Here is a 13665-nt window from a genome sequence, read left to right on the forward strand (position 1 = left end):
AAACTATAGAAATGTTTCCCCACAGTATTTGCTACCCATCTAGGACAACAGCCACAAGTTCCTGAATAGAAGACCCTGAACTTATAATCGGTGTAACTGATGGGCGTCTTTCTTGTTTAAAATTATCAGTAATTTAGTATAGTCATCACAGTTGATTAAAACATTTACCACCGACTGAGCTCATTTATAGTTCCCATGGTAACTACTTCCAGTAAGAAATAGCAAAGCACCATGCCAATTAATTTTAAAAAAGCTTCAGACAAGCTTGACAGACATATTAGTCTTTTGTTCTTTATTGTGGTGGCATTTCATTGAGGATATTTGCATGGGAGACTTTTTATCCTCCTGCACCTCTATTCATAACACTCTTTGCAATCAATTTGCCAGGCCAGGATTGATTTAAAATCAAATTAAGCAGCAGATTATACTTTGCATTTGTTGTATAGCCTTTTCCTCACAATCCAGAGCCTGTGGTCAATTTGATCAACAATTTTTTTTTTAATATGAAAACCACGGAACCAATGTTGCAACTTAAATTAGTTAGAATTGTTTCCTTTGACAGGCAAGGAATGCCACACAGATAATCCCCAATTTATAACCATTCATTTAGTGATTGTATGAAGGTACAACAGCACTGAGAAAAGTGACTTATAACCATTTTTTCACACTTATGACCATTGCAGGATGTCCGTGGTCCTGTGATCAAAATTCAGACGCTTGGCAACTGGCATATATTGCAGTATCCCAGGGTCATGTGATCACCCTCTGCAATCTTCTGACAAGCATAGTCAATGGGGAAGCCACATTCACTTAACAACTGCATCATTAACTTAACGACAGCAGTGATTTACTTAACAACAGTGGCAAGGAAGATCATAACATTGGGCAAAATTCATTTAATAACTGTCTTGCTTAGCAAAAGAAAGTTTGGGCTCAATTATGATTGTAAGCTGAGGATTAGCTGTTAAGTATTTTCCAAAAGCTAAAATCACCTTCATGCTGAATCTGTTACTTTTCATTTCAGACTAGATTCCTATGTACTGACTGGACTCCTATTACAGGTTTCACTTTCACAGTTACATTCCTTTTTCCTAATGCTAAAGTAAAAGTGTGCATGAAAGAAAAAATAAGTGTTTTGTGCTGTGGATGGAAAACATGTTTTGATTTGGACACTCTGCTGAATTATGCGTGTTGTGGCCCGCCAGCTGCCAGTGGAGCTGGAGACAGACTCAGACAATGAGGAGGTTGAGGAGGAACTTGGGCCAGTTCTGGAGTCTGGGGAAGGCTCTGATAGATGCTCTGTGTCGGATGCAGAGATAGAACCAGGGCTATCCAACATTTCCCAGCCACCAGAGAGGCAGTTGCTTTTAGAGACTGATATGAGTGAGGAGAAAGAATAGCTGGGGCCTGTTCCAGATGCACGTATGTGCAGAGCAGTTAGGAAAGGTGAACAGTGAGGACAAAGAGTTGACTCGGGAAGCAAAGCACATGTGTATGGTGAATGGCCCCTCCCTGGCTGGGGAATAAATAGAAGGGGAGTGGTTGTCGTAGGAGACAACAGTTCGAATTTCTGAAGATTTTGCTCATCGTGTTTTGTGCCACAGAGACTGCTTGCCAGAACTTAATTTGCAGCCTTTTGGCTGGGAGCTCATAGCCTTGCAATTATCGCAAGGAACTGATAAGGTCTGTTACTGCAGTTAACTCCTTGAAGGACTCTTGCCTGGACTTTTCGGTGGGTGAATGCAATTAACTCACAAGAGGTAAATAGAGGTTTTTTGTGACAAGGAGTCTGTTTCTTGCTTCTGCTAAGGCTGGGTCAGAACAATGCTATGCAGGTCATAGAGTTCAGTTAATTGAATTCTGCAACAGCTCAGTGGTTGCAGATTTCAGCCAAGACAGATCCTGGAGGCTCTTGTAGGGCAAGTACAGCAAAGTTGGGCCCCTTCCTTCCACCTGCCCCCTGCAAATCTGCTCACCAATTTTGGCAGGATCTTCCTTGCCTTAATCATAGTTAGAGTTGAATTCAAACATGGTGTATCCAATTGGCTTATGCTGCTGCCTCTCTTCCCTACTTTTTCCACCAGCTGCTTTCCTCACAGGTGGCTTTTCCTTTTCCTCACTTTTCCTGGGGGTTCCAAATATGTGTGTTCTGCACGTTCAGACAGAAAGACGCACACCTCAGTCCTTGCACAGTTCTGGCTGTTCTGAACACAAAATGATCCAAGCACAGCATGTTTTGCCCAACAGTATTTTAGAAGGCTGCTAGTCAGCTTCAAGCTCAAACCCACTTAGCCAATGTTTCTGAGTGATTTGAGGATAGCTAGTATATGTTGCATGGTTGTGACATAGTTGTTGGCAAAGATAAAATAGGAGAGATAACAATGCACCCTGTATCGAGGAGAAAAATGTGCCCTGATTTGTATGTTGGTTTTAGAGATTACAAAGCACTTTGATGGTCTCTGCAACCTTTATATTAATCCTATTAATATTGATCAGTATTACTCTTACTAATACTAAGGAAGGGAGCACTAAAGGAAGGGGGAGGCACTTAAAAACAGCATGTAAAGGCCTATCCAAGGAGCTTATGGTCAAACAGCTCCTGGCTCCAGCTAACTATTCACCTGATGTCTTTTTGTTGGACTACAAAATCTGTCACCCAACACACTTTGCTGGCTGCAGATAATTGGAATTACAATCCCATACATCTCCAGTGCATCTTACATTGTGAAAGGTTGTAAACCGATTCTCACAATCCTCTTAATTTCTATATGAACATGAGAACAAGAATGTCTTGTGTTGTCCTTTATGTTAGAAAAAGTAGAGCTTGGGCTTTACACAATAAAGCATGATACACAAAATAGTGCTTAAACTACAGTCTCTCCAAGTTTTTGAATGCGACACAAGACTACCTACACTTTTAATTTGCATTACAAATACTAGTTTATATTCATCACAAAACGTGATCAGAGGTTTGATTGCACCCATAGCTTAGTATAGAGTAGCTTAGAGTAGAATAGAAGCTGGAAGGGACCTTGGAGGTCTTCTAGACTAGCCCCCTGCTCAAGTAGGAGAACCTATACCCGTGATGGTGAACCTATGGCATGCATGTCAGAGGTGGCACGCAGAGCACTCTCTGTGGACACGTGCGATGTTGCCAGCTGTTCTTCTGGTTTCCGGTGCATGTAGGTGTGCCGGCTAGCTGGTCTTCGCATGCGCCGGAGTGCCAAAACCCCAAATATCAGCTGGCCAGTGTGCATACAGGCACCGGAAACCAGAAGAGTAGCTGGCCAATGCATGCATGTGCACTGGCCAGCTGGTCTTTGAATTTCCAGTGCTCCGGTGCACGCATTCCAGTTTGGGCACTTTGTGTTGAAAAGGTTTGCCATCGCTTACCTATAGATAGATAGGTGACTGTCTAGTCTCTTCTTAAAAATCTCCAGTGATGGAGCGCCCACTATTTCTGAAGGCAAGCTGCTCCACTGGTTAATTGTATTCACTGTTATGAAGTTTCTCCTTAATTCCAGGTTACTTCTCTCCTGTCCTCTGGTGCTTTGGAGAATAATTTGACCCCTTCTGCTTTGTGACAGCCCCTCAAATATTGGAATACTGCTATCATGTCACCCTTAATTATTTTCTTTAGACTAGCCAAACACTGATCCTGCAGCCGTTCTTCATATTTTAGCCTCCAGGCCTTTGATCATCTTAGTTGCGCTTCTCTGAACTTTTTCCAAAGTCTCAACATTTTTTTTTGTAGTATGGTGACCAAAATTGATTGCAGTATTCCAGGTGGGGTCTTACTAAGGTTTTACAAAATGGTACTAATATTTCACGTGATCTTGATTCTATGCCTCTTTATGCAACCCAGGATTGTATTAGCTTTTTTGGCTACTGCTGCACACTGCTGGCTCATATTCAAGTGATCATCCACTAGGACTCCAAACTCACTCTCAGAGTTGCTGTTTCTGAGCCAGGTCTCTTAATTTGCACTTATACCTTTGATTTTTCCTGCCTAAATGTAGAGCAAATGCTTTGCTCTACATTAAAATTCGTTTTGTTGGATGGGGCCCATTGTTCATGTTTTTCAAGATCTTTTTGGATCCTGACCTTGTCTTCTGGGGTGTTGGCTATTCCTGCCAGTTTAGTGTCATCTGCAAATTTGATGAGTTCCCCTTCTATTTCCTCATCTGTCATTTATGAAGATATTGAAGAGTACTGGGCTGAGTCTTGTGGTACCCCACTGCTTACTTATCTCTGGATGTAGTACCATTAAGGACTACTCACTAAGTGTGGTTTGTCAGCCAGCTACAAATCGATCTGGTGGTGATGTTGTCTATTCCACATTTTTTTAACTTATAAAGAAGAGGTTGTGGTCTACTTCGTTAAATGTCTTACTGAAATCTAAGTATACTATGTCCACAGCATTTTGCTGGCCTACTAACTTAGTCACTTTATCAAAGAATAAAATAAGATTAGTTTGGCATGATCTGTTTTTAACAAACTCGTGCTGGCTACTAGATATAACTTTATTTGCTTCTATTTGTTCACAGATCTGTTTCTTGATTACCTTTTCCAGGATATTCCCTGGTATTGATGTTACATCTTTTTGTGAAGATGGAGAGGACAGAATGCAAGTCATATTTAGAGCCAACACATTACTAAATGCAATATATTACAAAACAAAATGTAAAAAAGAGGAAACCTGCTGTCATCTGGAGGACTGTGTATAAGACCAAGAAGCATATCTAGTTGGTAGGGCTGTCATCTGAGATTCACGTAGGTTAGATTTTTTCCCCAAATTGACATGCTTTGATTTGCGGCAATGTTTATACTTTAACTACGGAAAAGGTAAGAAACTCAATTTTGTCATTTCCAGAAGCAACAAAAACTAAATGGTAAGTCTTATTTCTTCTGAATATCACACTTGCCCAAAAACCCAATTTTAGTTCTCACCACATCTGAAAGGTTGATATATTGTCGCAAGCACCACATATGTCAAGGCAGGCAGAGGTTGGGAGTTATTGGCTTCACATATACTCATTTCTTTTTCTGTTTGCCGTTTCTTCTCTGGAGTGAGTTGTAGATCACAGGCAAACAGAAACCAGGCGATTTTCCAGGCTGATACACACATACACCATGTCAGCCCACTGACTTTGAAAATCGAAGAATAGCCGTAGCTCTTGCAGAAATGTTAAGGCAGCCGAGTCAGAGTATCTAAGCAGCAGTGCTTACCTTCTCTTCTTCTGCCCAAGAAAGGAGAGCTGCCATCTTGAAACTGTCTCCTCCTTTCCCTCCCCATCCATTCCCCAGGTTTCTTTCACGGCATCAAAACAACAGTAAACTCTAATGACCAGGGGTGAAATCCTAACGGTTCAGGCCGGTTCACCTGAACCAATAGTAAAAAAATGCTTAACGAAGTAAAAAAAAAATCCGACAATCAGCTGTGCTGCGCCATGGTAGGAACTTTTTTTAAACTTTTTTTTTTAGCATTTGGGGTCTGTTTTTGCTCTGAGGCTTCCTTGAAGCCTGCTAGGCCAAAAACGGGGGTGGGTGGGTGGGGGGTGCTGAGAAAGAAAGAAGAGAGGGAGGGAAAAAAGAGGCAGAGTAAGGAGCACAAACCTGGCACTAGACGCAGCTTCAGAGGATATCTTGAAAGAGCACAGCAACCCAGGGCTTGAAGAGACCTGGAGGTCATCTAGTTCAACCCCCTGCTCCAGCAGGACATGGTTAAAATGAGTTTCTGTATTTTGACCCCGTCACATGACTATATAGCTACACCCACCTAGTCACACGACCCCCCCCTCCACCAAGCCACACCCACAGAACCGGTAGGAAAATTTTTTAGATTTCACCATTGCTAACGACCAAGGGCTTCTTCTGGCATTTACATTTTATTAACATTTATTTCATTAATTGTTTTACTCTTACATTACAATCGTCTGGTGGTTTATTATTCCTTTTCATTTTCCTGAAAATAAATAGAGAAGTGAACTTTGTAAGCTGGATGCTTTCTGGAGTTTCGGTTAAACTTCATGATTGGATCACCATCTCAGATCTTTGCAAAAAAAAAAAAAAAAAAGCACAGCTCTTCCTTTCAAACGCGATGGCATTTGAAAGAAAGTCTACCATAGCCTTACTTCTGGCTATGCAAGCTGAGAGGAAGCACAAGGAATCTTGTTCTTGAAATAAACACATCGGATATAGGTTACAAAAAATAATAATCATCTCCTTATTTAATTGTGTAGATTAAGTCAGTTATAAATGGATTCCAGACTCTGGCTTGATGCTTAGGAGCACAATCAACTATTTAACCTTCCCTGAGTTAAATGCCACTTGGGGAGGGACAGGCATGGCAATTGGGGGAGGGTGGGACCAAAGATTAAATGTTCCAGCAGAGCTGACACTCGAATCAGCAAACTGGGGTATAAAATCACCACTTATTTATTTATTTTCATCACTAATTTCGCAGCTTGGGCAATGGTTCTCAGCTAGCAAACTACGCACAAAGCAGGCTTCATAATGAGAACCGGGAGGTGGATTTTGCAAGCAAGACAATGCTCAGGTCCATCATAGAGAAGATGAAGAGGATGGCTCCCTGCTCTTCATGGTTGCAAGGCTTCACTTTCATGCTTCTCCACAGCTTTGTGGACATCTGCCCTTGGAGCCAATGCCAGAAGAATTAACACAATTCAGGCACAATTCACACAATTCAAGGAAGGCCTTCTGATCTTAAGCTATCGAGGCAGTTTCCTACATGAGATTATTTTTCTTGGGTTGGGCCAGATCGTGGTCTCTGTAGTAGGGGAAAATCAACCGTTCTTTGCAGTGATCACGTGCCCCCTGCGAATATAAAAGTCCTGGGCGTGTACAGAGCTTGCCACTGTGCAAGGGTCTGAAGCAGAGGAAGGACTTCTACGTGGGCATTGGCCTTAAGCCTGCTGCAAGTACCTGCATCCGTTAATAAGCTGATCAATAGCACTTCTGTCAAACAGAATTGGGGAGGGAGGGCGGATTTAAGGCAGTGGTACAATAAGTGAAATCTTTATTGTCTATGCGGAGGTAGCAGGCCATTTCTTGTGCTTAAGGGACTCTACTATGAGTAAAAGGAGCAGAGGGTCACTGCTTAAGGATGGAGGGCATAAAAGGGGGAAGGTCTCTTGCCCTGTAATGCTTTTTCATGTAGCTACGGCTGTTTTCCAACGAACACCACAGAAACTGGGGTACTTTCCTGTTTTCCCTTCCACAGTGGCAGCCATTAACGTTCTCTCTCTCTCTTTCTCTCCCTTAAGAGTCTCCTTAATTTTTGTTTTTCCTCTTGTTTCTGGCAGGACAATGAATAACAGAGGTGGCCGGTGGCATACAGAGTGGAAAGATATGCATGGACTATCCAAATCAGGCAACCTGCTAGCATGCAACTGCCAGGGCAGCACTTGGCACAAAACCGGGAGCAGCCATAGACTTTCTAGGAAGAACATGTGGAACGGTAGAGCCTGTTCTGAATTCGTTCCTGATTTAGGGGAAAACCCCATCCCTCTTCCGAGAAGACGTTTAAACAACCAGAGAAGCAGTCATTAGTAGTGGTAGTGGTGGTGGGTGGTGGGACTCGCTGAAAATTTAAATTCTCCTTTTCCAATAGTTCCTGGAAGTCCCAGCTATGAAGAAGACCACACTTCTCTCCCTCCCCTCTGATGCAGAATCATCAGTAGCTAAGTCAGGAAGAAAAAAAAAATGTTCAAGTCACGGGGTTGCACAGCAGCAGCAGCAGCAGCAGCCAACACTAACATTCAAGTCATATTTTCACTATGTACATCGTAAGTGAGGCATGTTTTGCCTGCCAGAAGACGTCCAGCCCTGACAAAGCAGTCCCACGCTGTTATCTGATTCGTTTCTCTACTGAGTACACAGAGATGTAGTAATCGTTGCTTCCAACTGCCAGGTGAGGCTGAGGATAGAGAAAGAGAGAAGGAAAACAAAATTATATACACCAAGAGAAGTAGGGATGTATTAATTCTGATTGGCCTTAGTTGGCAGCCAAAATTTGTGCTTAGTACCGACTTTCCTCCTCCCACAAAAGCGAAGAGATTGGCTTTAGGATCAAAGGCATTTTTTGTTTCACCAGGTTTATCCTCTATCCCTGTCAAGGCAACTCCTCCGTCTCCATCTCAGTATGAATGGAGGGTGAATCTCATGCCTATGGTTCAACACAGGGAGATTCGGAAAGCAGGGAAACAGCCAGCTGTTTTTCTGAAGTGAGGCAAGCAAATGGCTAGCAACTTCTCCAGACTTTAAGGAAAAAGGTGGCATATTAAAAACAAAGAGATATATAATACATCCATGAGGTCATCTAATATACCTAAAGCCTCCTCTGGGTGTGTGTGTTAAAACTTCATCCTCCTCACTAAATAAAATGGGCACCAGGTTGACAGAAAGACCAGGAATATCGACAAACGTAGGCGGCTTCATTATTGTGGACTGGATTTTACATTCATTTTTTTAAAAAAATGCACAAAAGTTGCTCATAAATATTCTCACATGTTAATAAACACACATGAATGTTTCTATTCAATAACATTTGTGAAATCTGATCTAGTAATAGGAATAGCACTTGGATTTTGTGAAATGAACATTTTCATATTTCACCCATCCAATCACAGTGAAGGTGATTCCTATAACCCCCAAAAAGATTCCAGAGAAAAGTAATGCTGCACCAGCTTTGTCATCCTCAGATGCAGGAGTTTCAGAGTGATTTGGCTGGCAAGGAGACACAGAAAACCCATTGGTAGAGGTATCTTCTACAGTGTTGTGTTTTTTTCCCCATTACACAGGAGACCAGTTCTGAACCAGCCTGGAGAAGGATATGTTTATAAAAGTATTCCAGGCTGAATGTTCCTATTTGTTACACAAGAACTTTGTTCACATTAACATAGTTAGTGTAGCATATATTCTGTGCTGCTTTCCAGAATCAAGTTTTCCAGGGACATCTTACAATACAGTAAAAGCAGGTCATGAAACTTAAAAACTAAAATAATAATTGTAATGCTATTTATAAATGATAAAACTGTAATTAATGCCCTCTGGATACCTTAACCAATCCTGCTTTTAAAAGCATATTCAATTCTAGAAGAGAAGTTCTACATCAGAGAAAGGAGACTGACCCAGTGTGGATGAAAGGCTAGGCAGCTGATGGCTCCTACTCTCTGGCCCATGAATCCATCGTAATACTTGATATTGTTGATCAGCTCACCATGCCCATTGTAGATAGCAGTGAATTGATTCATAGAACCGCTGCAAAGTAAAACAGAACAATATTAACCTTCCAATAGCTAAGACTTAAGAGCAGACTTTTTCTACTCTGTTAATCTACCATGGATTCCAAGACATCTCATAGCAGCCAAGGGATTTTTTTTTAAACAAAACTCTTTGAATTTTCAACATGAACTCTTCCAAAAACAATCTTGGAGCAAAAGATGGAGTTGCTCAACAAAAGTCACAGGTATAGGAATAGAACGTGCAACTTCAGGATGGTCTGATTTGATAACTCAAGTAGGAAGCAAACTGATGAATTTGGATCTAGGGTGTTGGCTATTCTCAATAAAGAAAATGCTTCTTCAGTGAATTGAACCACAATGAACAAAAGGCAAGGTGCTGAATGTAAGTAAATTTTTAAGAGAAAAAACACAGCTTCGCGAAGCAATATATTATTTATATCAAAAATAAAAATATATCATGGGCTGCAAAAAGGAGACGGTTATTAAATGGTAACAAAGAGATACATAAAACTCATAAAAAGCTGCCATCTACTGATTGTCCAGATGTTTGCAATTCAGATATGATATGCTTAATTAAGGAAAAGAAATTGAAGTGTCTTTAAGAATAAGATAATTATTTCCTTTAATTTCTGGAGGAACAAAAAGCTGCTTGGCTGAAAACCTTTAGATCTTACCATGCAAATAAGTTGGCTTGGGGGTGAATGTCCAAAGCAGTTAATCCTTTGACTATCTGGAGGACCTTTACGGATTCTGGCATTCTTGGATCAAAGAAGCGGACATCTCCATTTACACTGCAGACAGAAGAAGCAACGGACTTTTAATAATTTGTTCCAACATGGAAAAGAGACTTTTTTGTATCTCAGAAACTTCTAATTAGCATCAAATTAAGCAAGTGCAGAGTTAATGCTTAGTTTATCAACATTTCTCCTTTGCCTTCTTCATCCTCGTGAGCCTCTTTTTCAGGAAGTATCCATAAAGCTCGGGATCAAAGCTCGTATAGAAAACAGCATGAACATATTTGATTCAGCTGATTTGTATATATGGAAATAATGCATAAGGTATGGGTCATTGCATTTTTTTATTTCTCCAACCATATGTAATGACCCTGGGAGACAGGAGGAAGACTCTCAACCTAGAGAACCACCATGCCAAAAGTATTTCAGACCACGGAAACAAAAGGGGGAGTGGGAAGTGTCTCAGAAGGGACCTTCCCTAGTTTCCCACAGAGTAAAAATAAAGAAGAGAAGAGATACTTTCAGATTTGCAAGACTTGTTAATGTAACCTTACTATAAGGACAGAACTAATAATCGTGATTGTGCTTCTTACCTGGACCACAGATAGTCCTCAACTTATGATCTATCTGAAAAGGGCACTTACAACCCAGGTTCAAAGTTCCGACGGTCAGCCTATGGCCACGTGTCAGTGGTGGGATATGACCAGTATGCCCCAGTATGGACGTACCGGTGCCTGTCGGGAGCACTAGGTACTGTTCCGGTACAGTGCTCCGGAGGGCCCACCCCCCCGCCCGCACTCCTTACCTATTTGAGCTATTTGAGGCTTCCACACAAGGAGCATACAGCACCTGTGCAATGCTCTGCCGAGCAGCTGGAGCATCTCGGGCAGTAAGTACGTGTGCAAGCGTGCTGTGCATTTAAAACCACATCATTATGAGCCACAGTGGCACAGTGGTTAGCTTGCAGTACTGCAGGCTACTTCTGATGCCCGCCCGCTGCCTGCAATTTGGCAGTTCAAATCTCACCAGGCTCAAGGTTGACCCAGCCTCCCATCCTTCCGAGGTGGGTAAAATGAGGACCCAGATTGTTGGGGGCAATAAGCTGACTCTGTAAACTCCTTAGAGAGGGCTGTAAAGCACTGTGAAGTGGTATGTAAGTCTAAGCGCTATTGCTATTGCTATCACAGACAGGCAGCCATAACTTAAGACATTTGCGACTTTTTCTAGAATGAATGATTTTGAAAGTGGTGGGAGTGTCATTCGGCTTATATAATAATTGCCAAGAGATTTAAATTAAGATTGTTGGAATACTGAATATTGATCTCAGCCTCTCTTGCACTTACATTAAGATAAATGACCACAAACAGCTGGAAAAAAGAAATCACAAAAAAGGCATAGTCAAAGCCTTGAATGTCAGTGCAATAATTTAAATGCCAATATTGAAATGTAGCAGACAGTAATGGGAAATCTTTAGCTTAGTTGTTAAAGCTGCTTTTCTTCAGACAGATCAAGAACTCAGACATTAAAGAACAGTAGGTGCTGCCAAGGGGTTTGCCAGAAGCTGCAAACCTCTTTAATTTGGAAATGGTCAGTCTTGGAGCCCTTGGGGTATCGCCTGTCCTAGCTCTGCCATTAAGAGACTTCTCAAGGGATGTTTCTTCAAACCTGGCAACTTTTGAGATGTGTGGACTTCAGCTGCCAGGAGCATTCTGGGAGTTGAAGTCCACACATCTTAAAGTTGCCAAGTTTGAAGAATAGTGTTCTAGCAGAAGGCAAGTAAAGGTGCGACAGACTACTTCCATTTAACAAACCTAGGAAAACCTGAGTGCGTGACAGCGGGTTAGGAAGGAAAAGGAACAGAAAACAAGAGGGAAAGGAACAGTGACGTGCGGTGCGGTTTATGGCTGGTGAGACAAAAAGAAAGAAATCGGCTTTTGCTCACCCCGCCGCTATGTCTGACATAGAGGCGGGACGCCTCTATGTCGGACATAGAAAGAAAGCGGTTTTTGCCCACCCCGCCATGTCCGACATAGAGGTGTCCCGCTATGTTGGACATAGTGGCGGGGCGGGCAAAAGCTGCTTTCTTTCTTTTGTCCAGAGGCTGCAGCCCACCTGAGCTGCCCGCCTCTGGGCAAAAGAAAGAAAGTGCCAGCCTGCCAGCAGAAGCGGGTAAAAGACCCACCTCTGCTGGCGGGCTGCCCCGACAGAGAAAGAAAGCTGGCGGGCTGCCCTCCCTGCCTCTCCTACCCCCTTCCCTCTCTTTTCAAACTCTCTCAAATTGAGAGTTTGTTTGAGTGAAGAAACAAACACACGCGCACACACACACACACACACACACACACACAAATTACTTATGATTACTTACAAATTACATTAATTTTGAATTCCTCCCCCTCCCTTGGACCCACATACCTTTTCCAGCTGTTTCACAATCACAGAGGATTTCAACTCTGCTCTTGCCTGCCATCATGAAAATGTAAAAATATAAAAGGAAAAAGGCAAGAGCTGCTGAGGTCAGGCTGGGTTAGCTGCTGCCAGAGTCACCAATGGATGACTCTGCTTAACTGTTTAAAAAAGCCTCTAAAAAAACCCCCTCTACAGGAGGAGGCAAGAGAACCACGTGCCTCATCTACATAAGGAATTTTTCAGCTTTTAACCCTTGCTTAACTCTGCTCGAGTGATCATAAAGTCAGACTAAATGAGGCACGTGGTTCTCCCGCCTCCTCCTCCTGTAGAGGGCACTTTTTCAGAGGCTTTTTAAACAGTTAAACACTAAGCAGAGTCATCCCCTGTGACTCTGGCAGCAACTACCTCAGCCTTTTTTCTTTTAAATTTTGTTTTCTTTTCATGATGACAGTGGTGAGGCTCTGCCTCCCCTGCCTCCCCTAACTGCATGTCACTGGAAAGGAAGACAATTATAATATGTGAAACAGAAAAAACAGAGATGCCGTTAGCCCCTGTTGGAAACCAAACACTAAATTAAATCCATGGATTGTTTCTCATGCAAGGAGAAACAATGTACGGTAATTCCTATATTTTCAAGCTTCTTCTACCAAACAATTGTTAAAATAATTGTTTGTGATCCACTGTTCCTGCAGCTGTGAAAGGCAAGGAAACTGCCAATAACTTTGTCAACAGCAATGGCATGAAACATGCAGAGTTCTCTATTTGGCATTCCAGGGTCAGCCTTCCAGTTTTCAGACTCTATTACTTTGGGCAAGTTTAGCAATCATATCTGTTAGTGCCCTTATTTCAAATAAAAAAGAGAAAACAATCTGATTAAAAAAAACAACACTTATAGCATCCTCTTCATGTGGTTCAGAAATGTGTAGATAGTGATTTTAACCCTTCATCTCCCCTTTTATGGAACTAGAGTAATCATGCAATCAATGAATTAAATCAGGACTATAAAGGGACTTTCTATTATTCGAGTTTCACACATATCTTTTAGGGGTTGTAGAATTGTGAGTCCCGGTTGACTTTCCAAAAGTTATTGTCTGTGTGTGTGTGTGTGTGTGTGTGTGTGTGTAGGGGGGTGGAGGGTTATCACTCATTTCAATCATTTTTTTAGGATTTTCTCTTGCTGGATATACAGTATGTATCAAGAAACTGGTCTTCATAAGAAGTTGAAAAAAAGTATATTAATAATTGATGAAACTTCCAAA

General features: G+C 41.9%; 1 protein-coding gene across 2 annotated transcripts in view; it reads right to left on the reverse strand.

Annotated features, from left to right (window-relative positions):
• Nucleotides 1–6646: 6646 nt before the first annotated feature.
• Nucleotides 6647–13665, reverse strand: part of RPTOR (regulatory associated protein of MTOR complex 1) — a 438354-nt gene continuing 431335 nt past the window's right edge. For both annotated transcript variants that reach the window (XM_032209983.1, XM_032209982.1), the window contains 3 exons: nucleotides 9941–10057; nucleotides 9153–9282; nucleotides 6647–7939 (listed from right to left, as the gene is read on the reverse strand). In XM_032209983.1, coding sequence (XP_032065874.1) covers nucleotides 7871–7939; nucleotides 9153–9282; nucleotides 9941–10057 — 316 coding nt within the window. In that variant the 3' untranslated portion in view covers nucleotides 6647–7870. The remainder of the gene's footprint in view (nucleotides 7940–9152; nucleotides 9283–9940; nucleotides 10058–13665) is intronic.

Source organism: Thamnophis elegans, chromosome 2 (assembly GCF_009769535.1).
Source record: "Thamnophis elegans isolate rThaEle1 chromosome 2, rThaEle1.pri, whole genome shotgun sequence".
In the NCBI taxonomy this organism is placed as follows: domain Eukaryota; kingdom Metazoa; phylum Chordata; class Lepidosauria; order Squamata; family Colubridae; genus Thamnophis; species Thamnophis elegans.